Here is a 17,310-nt window from a genome sequence, read left to right as displayed (position 1 = left end):
ATCTCATTCCCTCTGCATATCTGCCTTTCCAATAAAAATAAATAAATAAATAAATCTTTAAAAAAAAAAAAAAGCTGGCCTTCCTGAAGAGAGATGGCCCTTGCTGTGTTGAAGTAGTGAGCTGCCATGTTGTTCATGGCAAGGATCCAAGTGTGAACTTTAAGAGTAACCCCTGGTCAAGAGTCAATAAAAGTTAGGATACCTTAGTAATACAGTCAAAAGGTTATAAAATTCTGCCAACAAATAGAGAAACCTTAGAAGTGAATCTTTCTCATCAAGTCTCTGAGACAATAGTTCCAGATGGCCTCTGACAGCAGTCTTAGGATGCAAACAGCAGAAAATCCAGACAGCTGTGCCCAGACTTCTGACGCACAGTGATAGTGTGTATTCAGACAATGAGTTTGTGATAGTGTGCTATAAAAAAACAAAGGCAGCCCTTTTGTGTATATATTAATCATGTTCCCTAGTACATCTCTGAAAATCTAATGCAGATTTTCTTCTCTTCAACGTCAAGACCTTTCAAACTGAAAACTAGATTGCAAGTTATATTTAATGACTCTAGACACTGAGCAGCCATCACACTTTGCAGTGCATCTCAGAAGGTGGAAAGCAAATGAATGAATTCTCTTCTATCACAGATTCTATGAGATTTGGTTAAGTCTTCATATTGACTGGGTTTACATGGTTGACATGGTTTTTCTTACATTGGGTAATATCGGAAAAACAACATCACCATACATATGCCAAAAAAATAAGACTTGGACAACATTTCCCAATGTCGTATCACACTTTAGAAGAAAAGACCACTGCTGGAATGATTGTGCAATTTCTGATCTGAGGGGTTATGTTCAAGTGTAGGGAACAAGAACAAATTGCCTTGCTTGTATCAATGGCACTGTACTTCTACTAGACTGTGCAGGCCACAAGAGGTTGTTGGAACTGGACTCGCAAATGAAAACATTGCTAATGTACTTATCCTAATTTTGGGGAGTAAGAAAACAGAATTGAAATCATCAGTAAAGAGTTATGAGAACATCCGATTTACACAGCCAGAAAATAGGAAAGGGCAGTGTGTGTGTGTGTGTGTGTGTGTGTGTGTGTGTGTGTGTGTGTGTGTAGGAACCAAATGTAAAACCTTCGGAAGTTTTCATGTGCAGAGTATTCAAAAGGCAAGGTTATGGAAAAGACTTCTGCCAGATAGCTCAGTACATTGATTAACAACAACCTGCATGAATTCCAGGCCCCAACATTCAGGCTTACTAAGAGATTTGATAACTCCACTGGCATAACTTGAATTCAGTGGGCTTTTGTTAGTTTTAAGACATGCTTTTTAGAATATTAATAATATATTAAACTGAGAACTGAAAATTGATTCAAGTCTGACTACCAAAATATTAGCTTTCTAGTTTTCTGTAGTTTGACATACTCCATAACCACTTTAGAGAATATTTCCAGCAGTGCATTATGTACTTTCTAACAAAATGAAACTACAAATATGAACCATATTTAAAAGCTCACAATTTTAAATTTCCATGTGTTTTTTTGGAACTAGCTTAAAATTTTTACATTATATGTCCTCCCATTTTAAGTTTATAGTTAATAAGTTTATCAAGGATTGTATTTTTCAGTAAATTTATCTTATGCAAATTTCATGCAAAAAACCTTGTAATGCTTGGCAAAAAAAAAGAAAACACCTCAACACTATACTGTGTACGCAGCAACTGACAGTGGCACGGACAAAACTATTTGTGTTAGTAAAGCTACATCCTGGCACTCCATTACAAACACATTTTCAATTGTTTCTTGGATTTTTGGCTAAGAGCAAGTTTAAAATACATTTTCAGAGACAATAAAATTAAGATTTCTAATTTCATCTTTGATACCAAAGAACTCTGATCTCATTACATCTGTTTTACAACAACAAAGACTAGGCAAAGCAAAAAGCAATGATATTTCGTAGCTACAACAGAGAAGTGAAGCCACAGAGCAAACTGCTACCTGAAACCTGCAGAAAAGGTGAATGTAAACACAGAGTATGGGAAGCACTAGCTACTAAAACCCTAACTTGATAGGAGCAATAACAAGATCATCTTGACAAATTGTTGAACAAAATGCAGACTAGGCAAAAAATGAGAAACTTCTACAGGCTGCAGTCTTAGTGGGTCTCCATATTTTTGAAGATATGACCTCCAAGAACTCTGTCAGATTCTTACAGTAAACAGCTAAAATAAATTCAATTTCTTGTAAAGGAAGGAGGAAAAATAATCACTTTAAAATAAATCCAAAGGACTCCCCATAACAAACATTAGCCTGGCAGTAAGGAAGGTCACTAGGAAAACTTGTCTAAATTCCAGTTCCCTCAAGAGTCCTTGTTTTGGTAATGAGACAAACGAAGATCTGAAAACCAGCATGAAGCATCACAGCCAAAACCCAAGTCCCACTGAGGGACTGAGACTAAGGTTCACTTCACTTATTTCTTCTAAAACATCAGGACTGACAGACAGACATGGCAGAGTAACTTCAGGCCCTCCTCCATAAAGTGTTCAACAAACTTCTATATTCCCAGAGAGAATTAACTCATGTCAGGAATTTAAAAATTTAAGTTTTAGGGCACTTTTCATTTTGACAGCATGAAATGTAGAATTTGTTTAATGACACTGAGGATAAACATGATTTTTTTTAACAAAATATATAAAGTCCTTTTGAATAGACTATGCATTACTATTTGCTTGATTATATAATGTGAAAGCTGCAATTATATTCCAAATACAAAAGCATACTAGATTATATTGAGGATGTTGAATAGCATTTATGATGACTTTGTTTTAGTTTGGGGACAGCTGCAACCAGGTAAAATCAATCTTGTTAAAATTAGTTTAATAGACACAAGTTCCAAGAAGGACAAATGGAGGTGCCCAGGCTTCACCTCCTTCTCTGCAAAAAATTAAAATAATCAGTAATTTCAAAGTGTGCATACAAGAGATGAAATGCCCTAGCCTTACTGAAGCCCCATTTGGCCACCACAAAATTTCTTGAAGAGTTTAGCACTGTTGACCAAAGAAAGGTCATAAATTCCCGACCAACTAGGAATCTAGATACCAGCTGAACACATCACAGTCCCAGTTCCAGTCCATAAGAACCTTATCACCAACCCCATAGGGAGTCCAGGAATTTAAGGAGCCCAGTTCCTTCCTCGGACTTTTCAAATACCTACCCGCTTCCACCACCTCAAAGACAGTGATTAGCTTTCTGCTCCAGCAGACCAAGGCTCAAGGGTCTATATGAACATCTCCAAGGATGGTTCAACACTCACAAATCAACACATCTTCCATCTGCTGGTTTACTCCGCAAACAGTCTGAATGGCCAGGGGTGGGCCAGGTTTAGACCAGAAGCCCAAATTTCCTCCCAGGTCACTCACGTGGGTGGCAGGGGAAGGATTTAGGGGCCAACTCCTGCAGCTTTCCTAGGCACATTAGCAGGGAGCCAAATCAGAAGCAGAGAAGTCAGACTTGGACCTGGCACTCTAATATGGAACACTGGCATTGTAAGCAGCAGCTCAATGCACTCTTCGTAACACCAGCCCCAGAAATAAAAAGAATGTAACTCAAAATGATAGATTGCATGTGACAACCAATCTAGTTCAATGGGGAAAAGCTTAAAGAATTTCCCTCTGAGTTATGGAGCCAGACAAGGATGTACACTCTCTGTTCTTACTCATTTTAGTACTGAGCCATTAGGCAAGAGAAATAAAAGGAATACAAAGCAGAAAGGAGGAAGTCAAATCACCTCTGTTTGCACATAAGCTTCTCAACAGAAAGAAGCCTAAATACTCCAAGACTATCAGATCTGGTAAACAAATTCAGGAAAGTTGCAAAATACAAAATCATCACATACTAACTAGCATTTCCTACACATCAATAAGGAACTCACTGAGCAGGAAAGTAAAAAAGAAATCCTGGGGCCAGAGTCATGGCATGCAGGAAAACCCACTGCCATTCCATTTAGGGTGCTGCTTCGTGGCCCAGCTGCTGTACTTTTTTTTTTTTTAATTTTTGATGATCTTTACATATTTGATTAGGGCACAAAGGGTCAAGGGCTTGAAGAAAGTGGGTAAGAACATTGTTTTCACATTCTCTTTTTTCCTTCCTATATTTGGGAGAAGGGGGAAGAGAAAAGGAGAAGCCATACTCAGTCTCTCAACAATTCCAGGGTCCCCGAGGGGTGGCATGCTCTGAGGGCACTGCTCAAGTGGTTTTGATAGTTCAACATTTCTGAATCCACTCTCCCAGAATCCACTGGCTGACATAGTCCACCTTAGAGTCTCCATTTGCCCAGATATTCACTGCCAGCACTTGGCTGGTGTGTTTGATCAATTTATTCTGTCCTCTGTCCAGGTGCTCCGGGCAGGCCAAGCGCAGCCATCCCTGCTGCTGCAACAGCTGGGAGGAGGCAAAAGAACCACTTAGCAGGGTTTGTGAGGCCACCATCAGCTCCTGCGGAGCACATGGGATACAGGTTGCTGCTCTACTTTCAATCTAGCTCCCTTCTAATGGCTGGGAAGAGCACCAGAAGAAGGTCCAACTGTTTGGGGCCCCTGCACTCATGTGAAGATTTGGATGAAGCTCCTGGCAGCTGCAGCCATTTAGGGAATAAATCAGTGCAGCATTAAGATTGATCTCCCTCTCCTGCTCTGTTTCAAATAAAGCCCTAAAAATTACTTTGTAAATCATCTTTTTGAAGATTTATTTACTTTAATTGCAAAGTCAGATATACAAAGAAGAGGAGAGACAGAGAGGAAGATCTTCCATCCATTGATTCACTTCCCAAATAACTGCAACAGCCAGAGTTGCACAGATCTGAAGCCAGGAGCCAGGAGCTTCGTCTGGTCTCCGACACGGGTGCAGGGTCCCAATGCTTTGGGCCGTCCTCAACTGCCCTCCCAGGCCACAAGCAGGGAGCTGGATGGGAAGCGGGGGCCGCTAGGATTAGAACCCATGCCCATATGGGATACCAGCACATGCAAGGCGAGGACTGTAGTGGCTAGGCCACCGCACATGGCCCTGTAAATCTTTTTTAAAGTCTTTAAAAAGAAGTTCCATTCACAATAGCTACAAAATAAAAATGCTTTGACATAAATTTAACCAAAGATAAGACATCTACAATGAAATTATAAAATACTGTTGAAATAAACAAAGACAAAAATGCAAAAATCTTCCATGTTTATGGAAAACAATTAAAATGTTCCTATTATGTAAAGTGATGTACAGATGTGAGCAACACCCATCAAATATCAATGATACCCTTCACAGAAAATAGAAAAGCAATGCTAAAATTCTTACATAGGTACAAAAGCACTCCCAAGTCATTTGTGTCAAACATGAAGAAAACTAAAAGCAACACAATAACGAGTTCAAGACATACTGCAAAGCTATTATAACCCAAACTGCATAATATCGGCATGAAAATACAGACAGACCAATGGAATACAACAGAAATTCCAGAAACTAATTCATGCATGTACAACCAGGTGATTTGTGACAGACGCCAAAAACATGCAGTAGAAAAGGAACAATCTCTTAAATGAATGGTGCAGGAAATTGGGTAACTGTATGTAGAAGACTGTCACCACACCTCCTTATACAAAACTCATCTAAAATGTATAAAAGTTCCAAATGTAAGATCTAAAGGTAAGAGAAACACTTTCAGCTATCTGCATAGGTGATAAATATTTTTGATAAGAGCCTAAAAGAACATTAAAGACAAAAATAGGCAAATGGGAGTATATAAAACTGTTTTGTTGTCCAGAATTTTCTTAGTCAACAGAGTGAACTGAATGATAGTACATTTGCAGATTATGCATCTGAGAAGAGATTATTATCCAGAATATATTTTTTTAAAAACAAAAAGCTCAACAAAAATGCAGTATGATATAAGAAAAGAGCCAGGTGGGTATTTGGCACAGTGTTTAGGATGCCTCTTGGCATCTCAACTCTTGTTAGAGTGTCTCAGTTCAAAACTCAGATTTGTTTCAGATCTTTGGAGGCAGCAGGTGAGGGCTGAACTTCCACTCACATGGGAGACCTAGGCTCCTGGTTTCAGCCAGGCCTAGCCTCAGCTGCTGCAGGCATTTGGAAATAAACCTGCAGCCAAAACTCTCTCTGTCTCTGGCTCCCTGTATTTAAGACGAAAGGGGAAAAATACACAAAGGATTTGAATTTTTTTTTTTAAAAACAGACATTTCTCAAAATGATAGATACAGTCAGACATTTGGCCTAGTAGCTAACATGTTCACACCACGCCTCCCCTACCCCATCGGAGTGTCTGAATTTCATGCCCAGACAGGGCTCCTGAATCCAACTTCTGGCTAATGTATAACCTGGGAGACAGAAGCGACCTCAATGGCCTGCCTGAGTCCCCCTGCTCTCAGTTACGGTCCTGGATGTGGCCATCATGGGCATCTGGGGAGTAAACCAGTGGTGCAGAATGTGCACACTTGAACTCTGATTCTCAAATAGAAATTTTTAAAGAAGAAGTACAAATAGCAAACAAATACGTGATGAGGAAATTAAAACCATAAAAAGGTGTCATCTCCAGTTATAATGACTATTCTACATGGTTCCTTGGAATGCAGATTACAGCCATAATGGAGAAGAGTAAAAGACTGATTTTATTATAATAAACACTGCATATGGTACTTTGAAATGGAAAGGGTATCAGCTCTCTGGTTCTCCAATTGACAGGCCTTTATGCCACAAGTTTCCTAAATTTCCAGCTTGCAGATGGCTGATCATGACATTTCTCCATCTCAACCTTCATACTAACATCTATACATACATGTAAATATTTGTGTGTGTATGTGCATGTGTGCTTAGTGTGTGTGTGTGCTTAGTGTGTGTGTGTATCCTACTGTTGCTCTTTCCCAGGAGAGCCTGGATTAATATTTTTACTATGTAGTCATGACACAAGTGATATTTTTAGGATTATTTTCCTGTTAGATAAGAAGGTCGATACAATAAAAATGTTTTAATGACAAAAGCATTTTGCAATGGTAGCAAAAAAAATGTATGAATGTATCAGAAGTACAAATCACTTGGAAAGCCAAGATGCTTTTAAGAAAGATTAAAATAAAATCCATTATGGTTCATGTCGCCAACTTGTCTGCAATCTAATGTAGCAAAGCCTGGTACATTCAACTGAGATATTCACTCAATTTGTGTCTCTTCAAAAACAAAGTACCCAGTGAAAAATGCTAATGACTATAAATCTTAGTATGATTCATCAGCATAGAGTTAACCACCTGTTTTCTGGGAAGCAGCTTACAATATTATAATTAGAATTTTTCTTAAATATTTATTTATATTGGAAAGTCAGATTTATGGAGAGAAGGAGACAGAGAGAAACATCTTGTGTCTGTTGGTTCACCCCCTGCCTGACCAGGAGCCAGGAACTTCTATCTCCCACGTGGGTGCAGAGTCCCAAAGGTTTGGGCCATCCTAGACAGCTTTCCCAGGCTACAAGCATGGATCTAGATGGGAAGTGGAACAGTCAGGATTAGAACCAGCTTCCATACGGGGTTCCGGCGCAGGCAAGGCCAGGGCTTTAGACACTAGGCTAGAGTGTCACACCCACATAATTAGACATTTTTAAAAAAAGATTTCATTTATTTTAAAGAGTGACAGAGTAAGAGAGAGAGAGAGAGAAATCTTCTATCTATTGGTTCAGTCCCAAAATGGCAGGAATGTCCTGGCTAGGCTGAAGTCAGGAGCGTCCAACAGGGTCTCCCACTTCAGAGTCACAGGCACAAGCACTTTCTCAGAGCCAGATGGGAAGTGGAGCAGACAGGACCTGGTGTTCCAAGACAGGATGCCAGCATCACAAGTGGCAGTTTATAACACAGTGGGTAACACACACTCCATAATCACATGCTTTAATACTCTGAATTATATGTCTTTTAAGACAATAATAAAGCTTTCCTAATTGTGCCTGTTATATCACTAAGTATGGAACTGGGCCCTCATCAGGGCCCAGCACAATGGCCTGAAATCCTCGCCTTGCACGCGCCAGGATCCCATATGGGTACCGGTTCTGATCCCGCTCCCTGCTTGTGGCCTGAGAAAGCAGTCAAAGATGGCCCAAAGCCTTGGGACCCTGCACCAGTGTGGGAGACCCAGACAAAGTTCCAGGCTCTTGGCTTCTTGGTTCGGCTGTTGTGGCTGCTTGAGGAGTGAATCAATGAATGGAAGATCTTCCTCTCTGTATATCTGACTTTGTGATAAAAATAGATACACCTTAAAAAAATTAGTGCACTAATATTTGTAACTTAACACTGTCATCATTATAGACATTAATTTTAAAACAATTTCATGATCTTCTCTGTGCTAATAATTAATTTTAAACATCTTTCCCTTTCTACTTCTTTCTGGCTCATTAGTTGTTTTATTTCTTGGTTGCCTCTTGTGCTCATGTTTTTAAACAACCTAGACAGATCATGAAGCCTAAATTACATTATTGGAAACATCAATTATACCGAAAGATCAAAATACCTGAAATGCATAATGCGTCAAGTTATATAAACAATTCTAAGTATTCATTTTACAACTAAATCTGTACTGCGCTCAAACAAATATATCTTCAAACAGGATAATTTTTTCCATGATTTATTTATTCTGAAATATCAGCTGTCCTAACAATGGCAGAAGGTACCTGTTCATGAACTTCAGTTAAAGGGAGAGAGATTGAGCCTGTGTTGTGCTACACTGGGTTAAGTTGCAGCCTGTAATTCTGTCTTCTTATAAGGGTATCAGTCCAGAAGGAAGCTGCACTCATTTATCTGTTGTCTCAAACAGATCTGAATACTTTCTGGCACACACTGCTCACAGGATAATTTAGTAACGCTTGCACAGAGGAACAGGATTTGTCATTTCTATAATTTCATATACATGAAATCACACAGTATGTTCTCTTTCATGTCTGACGTTTTTGGGGGGAGGGAATAACAGGAAGGTACCATTTTTCTGCAGTCTCCAAAAGTAAAAATAGTATCTCAAAAAGAAAACTAGATTTCCAACCTCCACCTGCAGAATTGGAAAAAGATTGAGGGCAGATAGTGTTTCTTGGCTCATGCAAAGTGCAGTGGGAAATTGAGAACAGAACCAACCTAAAATGGCTAATGTTATCTTAGGAGTCTTAAAAAAAAAAATACAAAAACAAAAACAGAAACAGGGGATCCCTCATGGACTGCTCACATCTACCTTGGCACTTCAGGATGCCATCTCAGGGCTGCCAAAAACCAGCCCTTCCACCAAAAACCTGGCACCCTTTACAATTTAAAATTAAGAACGTGGGAGGGATGGCTGGCAATGCATCTATTGAAAGAGTTTACTCAGCTTGGCCACCCTGCAGAAATAAAACTGCAATGAATAGCCTTGTGCAAATGTTTATATATGATATGCTTTCATTTCTCTTGGACAAAAACCTGGCAATGGAATGTTAAATCACATGATTTATGTATAAAATATCTCCAAAAATTTCATGGGAAATCTGTATTGTGGGAAACAAAAAAACTATGCATGAGTTGCTCTTTTTTTGCACCCAAATATTTTTTGTTGTTGTTTGTTGCTGTTGTTGTTCACTGGAAAGTCAGATATACATAGAGGAAGATCTTCTGTCCGTTGATCCAGTCCCCAAGTGACCACAATGGCCAGAGCTGCGCCAACCCGAAGCCAGGAGCCAGGAACTTCTTCCAGGTCTCCCACACGAATGCAGAGTTCCGAGGCTTTGGGCCATCCTCAACTGCCTTCCTAGGCCACAAGCAGGGAGCTGCATGGGCAGTGGAGCTTCCGGGATCAGCACTAGCACCCATATGGGATTCCAGTGTGTTCAAGGTGAGGACTTTAACCACTAGGCCACCGCCAGACCCCACAATTTTTTTTTGTATTCTTTTTTTTATTAATTACATTGCATCATGTGACACAGTTTCATAGGTACTGGGATTCTCCCCACCCCTCATCATACCCTCCCCACATGATGGATTCCTCCACCTTGTTGCATAACCACAGTTCAAGTTCAGTTGAGATTCCCTCATTGCAAGCCCACAATTTTAACTTTCAAAAACACCGAACAGTTTTCCCAAGACACAATTTCCACCAGTGAAATATGAGTTCTAGCTCATCCACATTCTTGGTATGATGTGATATCACCACTCTCAGAATACTTGCTATGATCAGTCACATGAAGGTTAGCTACTGTAGTAGGAATATGGAGTGGTATATGGAATTTCTCTACATTATCATCAACATTGGTCATTAACAATCTTTTATAAGAATAGGTATCTCACTGCAGCTTTAAAAAAATATGTATTTTTCTTGGAAAGGCAGATATACAGAGAGAAGAAGAGACACAAAGAGAAAGATCTTCTGCCCTCTGGCTCACTCCCCAAATGGTTATCAGCCAGAACTGAGATGATCCAAAGCCAGGAGCCTCCTCTGGATCTCCCACATGGTGGCAGAGTCCCAAGGACCTGGATTGTCCCCCATTGATTTCCTAGGACACAAGTAGAGAGCTGGACACAACGTGGAGCAGCTGGGACATGAACTGGCACCCATATGGGATCCCACAGGATGCTTGCAGGTAGAGGATCAGCCAACTGAGCCATCACACCAGGCGCTTATGTATATATATTTTTAAAGACATTTTTATTATTGAAATAGTAACAGAGAGACGGGAAAATAAAGAGACATAGATTGACTGGCTGACTGGTTTTCTACGCAATGGTTCATTACCCAAATTTCACCAATAACAAGTACTGGGCCAGACAGAAGCCAAGTTCAGGAACACTACGTAAGTCTCCTGTGAGGGTAGTAGTAGTAAGTACTTGAGCCAACACCTGTTGCCTTCCAGGCATATTAGTGGGAAGCTGCACTGAAGGGGAGCAGCCAAGTCTTATACCAGCATTCCAATAAGGAATGGAGTTGTCCTGAGCAGTTGCTTATCCACTGTGCCAATTTTAATTTGAATTTCCCATGATTGAAGATGTTCCTTATCTTTTCATGTTCATATTTGCCATAGATTTTGCAAAGCTTTTGGCTTAAGTTCATTTGTTTTTGAAATAGAATGTTTAAGTTCTTAATTTTCAAAGTTCTTCATCCAGTGTATGTATTTCGAATGTGTTCTCCAGACCTTGGCTTACATCTCATTTCTTTGCAGTGTCTTTAATGAATGCAGCTTCTGATTTTGGAAAAATCCATCTTTGGGAACAGGACAGTGGCATAGCTGTTTAATGTGCAATGCCAGCATCTCATATGGATGCCAGTTTGAGTCCTAGCTGCTTAAATTCCAGGCCAGCTCTTTGCTAATGTGCCTGGAAAAGCAGCGGAAGATGGTCCAAGTGTTTGGAGCCCTGCACCCACGTGGCAAACCTTGATAAAGCTCATGGCTCCTGGCTTCAGTGAGGCCCAGCCTCTACTAGTGCAACCATTTGGGGCCTGGCCAGCTCCTGATCACTGCATCCATCTGGGGAGTGGACCAGTGACAGAAGAGCTCTCTGTAAATCTGCCTTTAGAATTAATAAGTACATTTTCTAAAAAGCCTTGTCTTATAATAATCATGTTTAAAGATTTATATGATTTGCATCTTATCTAAGAATAAAAGTAACAGATCTTGCAAAATATCTTACAAAAAATTTTATAGTTTTAAAGGTCTTAATTTCTTTTTTTGTCTTTTAAAGTCATTGGAATTTTTAACCAAAATCAGCTCAAGTATATACATCAACTTTAGGAGAATAAATACTTTACCAATAATGAATCTTTGAACCCATGAATATGGTATCTCTTTACAATTATATAACTGACATATAGAACACTTTCTTTCAACATTATGCACTTTCAGGGTTCTGTTCATGTATACTATGGACATATTTCACATTCGCATGCTATCTTAACTAGTACTGTTTTTATCTCTCAATTTTTCTTACTACTGTTATTCACATACAATCTATGTATGTTTATAGGCCATCTTATAGACTGAGAGACTGCTACACTCATTAATTCCTAATGGTCTTTTGTAAACCCCTAGAATTTTCCAAGTATACAATCATGATGTCTGAGCAAAGAATTTCATTTCCTCTTTTCAAAACATTATATCCTTTAAACAGTCTGTCTTCCTTACTGAGTTAACATACTTAAATAGCTAAAAAGGGGAAAAAAAACTCATCTGAGAATTCTCTTTTTCCTAGAAGTACCCTTCAGGATTAGGGAGAAAGTGTGCGACATGGACAAACAAAAGCTGAGGGAGTTCAGGGTTAGACCTACTCTACAAGAAATGCCAAAAAAACCCATTTAAAATCAAGATGGAAACTTGATGCATTAGCAACATATAAAGGTCTCCAGTAAAGATCATGGACAAATGCAAACTTCATATTATTGTAATTTTTTTTGCAACTTCCTTTTTGTTTTCCACAGGTTTTCAATGACACATGCACAAAAATACAAAACTATGGTACTAGATACACACTGCATAGTAGCCTAATGGCTAAATCCTCGCCTTGCATGCACTGGGATTGATACGATGTCAGTTTGTATCCCGGCAGCCCCAGTTCCCACCCCGCTCCCTGCTTGTGGCCTGGGAAGGCAGTCAAAGACGGCCCAAAGCCTTGGGCCCTACACCCATGTGGGAGACCTGGAAGAGACTCCTGGCTCCCGGCTTCGCATTGGCTCAGCTCCAGTCTTTGTGGCCACTTGGGGAGTGAACCAGTGGACAGAAGATCTTTCTGTCTGTACCTCCTCCTCTCTGTATATCTGCCTTTCCAATAAAAAATAAATTAAAAAAAAAAAAAAAAAGACACACATGTCCCATATCCTGGTACCTGGGTTTTATACTTCATCTCAGCTCCTGATTCTAACTTATAGAAAATGCAGACTCTGGGAAGCAGCAGGTGATGGCAGTGGGTTCCTGTCACCACTGTGGAAGATCTGTCTCCCATGTTGGCTTCAGTGCTGCATCAGCCAAGGAAAGCGTGGTCACTGCAGCATTCCAGAAGTGAACCAGTACACAGGCCTGCCTATTTACCTCTCAACAAATTGTTTAAAATAAAAGGGTCTCAAATTAATAATTTTATATCTTAATAGGGCAGAAAAAGTAGTAAACACAAAGCTAAAAGAGTGATGAAAGGAAAAAACGTTAAAAACAAAAGAATATACAGAATATAAAACAGGAAAGATCAGCAAAAACTTTCTTTGAAAGATCAACAGAACTTTCAGCTGGTTTCTAAGAGAAAAAAGGAAAGACATGAATAATTAAAACCAGAAACAGAATGGGGACAAATCTACCAATTTAACAGCAGCAGAAAGGATTAACAAATAACCAAAGTAAAAAAAATAATAATAACCAAAAAGTAAATAATCAGAATGATACCAACAAATTGGGCACTCTAGATGAAAAAGACAAATTTCTAGAAACACACATCCTACTATAAATGAATTATGAAGAAGCACACAACCTGACTAGAGCAGTAGCCAACAGGAAAATCAACAATCAATAATAAAAAAAAAATCTTCCAGAAATCAAAGGACAACTAAATTCACTGGTGAATTCTACAAAATGCTGTAAGAATTAACACCAATCCTTCTCAAACCATTTCAGAAAACTGAAGAGCGGACCATACTCCTTAATTTATTTCATGAGGCCAGCATCACCCTGACACCAAAGGCAGAGGAAAGGAAAACTACAGATCAACAGAAATCTTCTCAACATTATTAGGCCACATACAAAAGGCGAAACACAGAAACTCCCACCTACATCCCCCCTTTCCTGGCCAGCAACAAAACAAAGACACTAACTTTCACCATTTCTATTCAAACAAATTCTAGACAGGCAGTTAGGCAACAGATATAAAAGGAATTCAAACTAGCAAAACGAGTAGTAAAATCTGTTCAAAGATGACACGATCTTACATGTAAGAAAATCCTAAAAACTTCCCCCAAAACACACACACACACGAAAAAGACAAATTTCTAGAAACACGTATACTACTATAAATGAATTATGAAGAAGCACACAACCTGACTAGAGCAGCAGCCAGTAAAAGACTGTTTAAGAAAATAAATTCAGCAGCTGAAGGATACAAAATAAACACAGAAAATCTGTTGCATTTCATATATTCGGAACAAACTAAAAAGCAATTTTTAAAAAAATGGTCATTTATATTAATGTCAAAAAGATACAGTCAAAAATTGTGTATTGAACATTATTAAAACAAAGGATATAATGAAGACATTCTATTTGCACAGAATAAAAAACCTAATGTTGTTAGTTTAACATAACCCAAAGTCAGTACAGAAGCTCAATGGCATTACCTTTAGCAACAGAAAAACCCATTCTAAAACTGCATGTGGGATTTCAAGAAACAACACAGAAAAACCTTGAAAAATAAAAAATGATAGGGCCATCTGTGATGCCAGTATCCAATATGGTGCTAGTTTGAGTCTGCACTGCTACACTTCCCATAGAGCTCCCACTAACGGCCTGGGAAAAGCACCAGGAGACAGCCCAAGTTCTGGGCCCCTGTGGGAGACCCAAACGAAGCTCCACGATTCGGCTTGGCCCCGCGCTGACTGCTGCAATCACTGGAAGATAAATCAGCAGGCAGATGGAAAAGTTCAGTCTCTTCCTGTCTCTCTAGTTTGTTTGTTTTTTTTCAAATAAATTAATCTTTAAAAAGAAAGAAAAACAACAAATCAATTCTCTACACTGGAACTTAGATTTTGAGAAAATGTGCTTTTACTTTCAGGAATTACAGGTATAAAAGATCTAAACAATATGATAACAGAAGCATAGGCAACTAAAGCAAAAATAAACAGATGGGTTTACATCCAACTTAGAAGTTGTTTCCGTATGGCAAAGGAAACCACCAATAATGTGAAGAGGCAGCCAAGAGAATGGTAGAAAACAGTTGCAAACTACACAACGGGTAGAGGACTAATACCCAGGACTTACAAAGAACTGCAGAAACTCAGCAACAGCAACTAAAAAATGGACAAAGCAAATGAACAGGAATTTTTCAAAGAATGAAATGCAAATGGCTAATAGACATATGAAAAAATGCTCAGGTTCTCCAGGTATCAGAGAAAAGAAAATAAATTCCAACCACAAAGAGCTTTCACTTCATCCCAGCTAGAGTGGTATTATACAGAAATCAGAAAACAATAAACATTGGCCAGGATGTGGGAAAAAAAAGCACCCTCATCCAAGGTTGGTGGAAATGTAACCAAGTGCAACCATTATTTCTCAGGTATCTGAAAATACATCTACCACATGACCCAGCCATCCTACTTCTGAGAAAACATCAAAACAAAATGAAATCTGCATATGGGAGCACTATTCACAACACCCAAAAATGAAACCAACCCAGACACCCATCGTATATACTATGGAATACTATGCAGCCATAAAAAGAGTGAAATGTTATCTTTCACAGCAAAATGGATCTAGCTGGAAACAATTATGCTCAGTGAAATATATCAGTCCCAAAAGGGGAAATACCATATATTCTGTCTGATCTGAGACAACTGTTATAGAGAGCACAAAAAAGTAATCTCTATAAGGAAGACAGTTACTGTTGATAGCCTGTCTTTTTTCCTGAATAATAGTAAAATACCCTTTTTTCTTCCCTTTTCCTCTACTTGCTGTATCTTGATACTTTAGACATTGGAATGTTAAGCCTATTACCATGAAGTGAAAAATATGCCACTGTAATAACTTAGGGGAAAAAACGAGGAGAAACTGGGAAGGAGTGGGTGGAGAGGGAGTGGAAGAGCCCCTGTGCTTTGAAATCAGTATTGTGAAAAACAGTAAGTCTGCTTATTCTATATAAATTTAAAAAGAAAAAGAAAACAATTATAAGCAATATTTTAAATATCAGGCAAACCAAAATACATTAATTCTGACTTAGCAAAAAAAGATTATGAAAATAGAGTGTCTCTAAAAAAAAGTCCACAAATTTCTGGTCAGATGCATCAAGTTCAACAATAATGACAAGGAAAGTTTTGCTTAGATTCACTTTACTGAAATACTCAGAAGTATAACTGATGAAAGTAAAGCATCCTTTCCTTCAATGTGGAAAACATCTAGTATCTTAGAATAAAAATGAAGTACACATCAACAGTCTTATGTTACTAACACTACTTAACGACTCATCCATTTTTAAAAAAAAAAGACTTATCTATTTGAAAGGCAGAATTACTCAGAGCAAGGGTTGGGGAGGGGAGGTACATAGAGAATTTCCATAAAATGGTTCCAACAACTAGGCCTGGACCAAGAGGAAGTCAGGAAATTCTTCTGGGTCTCTCACATGGGTGCAGGGACCCAAGCATGCGGGCCATATCCTACTGCCCTCCAAGGCACACTCGCAGGAAATGGGATTGAAAGTGCAGCAACTGGGACACATGAACTGGTGGTAGATCACAATGCCAGCCCGATGATTATTATTTCAGGCAAGTAAACAGTGATATAACAATTACAGTTTCTTAAATGATAGAAAAAATTGTTCAGGGAACTGTAATTATACCTTACTGCTTCTGAACCTATGACGTTTATCATGGGAATCCCTTATGATCTCTGGGAGCCAGCATTGTGTCACAACAGGTTAAGTTGCTGCCTGGGACACCAGCATTCCATATGGTCACTGGTTCAAATCCTACCTGCTCCACTTCAGATCCAGTTTAGTGCTAATGTACTGAGTGAAACAACAGAAGATGGTTTAAGTGCTTGTGTTCCTGCAACCCACACAGGAAACCCAAATAGAGTTCTTGGCTTAGCACCGCCCCAGCCCCAGAAAACAGCAGATCTGTATCTCCCATGGTCTGTAACTCTGAGTTGCAAATAAATAAAATTAAACTAAATAAAAATAAAATAAATAAGATTTTAAATACATCTATTCACATTCACTTCTACATATAACAATACTACCACATGATTCTTTAAAGATAAAAAAAAATATTCCTTTACCTTGTAAGATGGCAAAAAACATAAAATTCCTTGGCTCACAGTCTGGCACACAGATAACACAAGTGCTCCCACTTCATCCTGGAACTCAAACGTCTCAGTATGCTGGAAGGTAGCACAGAGATTCCGGCCATTGGGGCCTGAGCCAACAGTGCCAACCCAAACCTGGAATAGGATTAAATTAATGTCAATATTATACCTAAACTAGGAAAACTAATGTTTTGCTTTTTATTTACTAAGAATGTAAAAAGCATGTGAAACAACAAAATCAGTGGGAATTTAGTTTTAAATTGCTGGTGTTTTCTCTAATA

General features: G+C 38.9%; 1 protein-coding gene across 1 annotated transcript in view; it reads right to left on the bottom strand.

The window, feature by feature from the left end:
- BRIP1 (BRCA1 interacting helicase 1) overlaps positions 1-17,310 on the bottom strand; it is a 150,232-nt gene that overhangs the window by 64,234 nt on the left and 68,688 nt on the right. The window contains exon 14 of the mRNA XM_004591193.2: positions 17,003-17,164. Coding sequence (XP_004591250.2) covers positions 17,003-17,164 — 162 coding nt within the window. The remainder of the gene's footprint in view (positions 1-17,002; positions 17,165-17,310) is intronic.

This window comes from Ochotona princeps, chromosome 17, assembly GCF_030435755.1.
Source record: "Ochotona princeps isolate mOchPri1 chromosome 17, mOchPri1.hap1, whole genome shotgun sequence".
Classification (NCBI taxonomy): domain Eukaryota; kingdom Metazoa; phylum Chordata; class Mammalia; order Lagomorpha; family Ochotonidae; genus Ochotona; species Ochotona princeps.
This window is presented reverse-complemented; position numbering and strand designations above follow the sequence as displayed.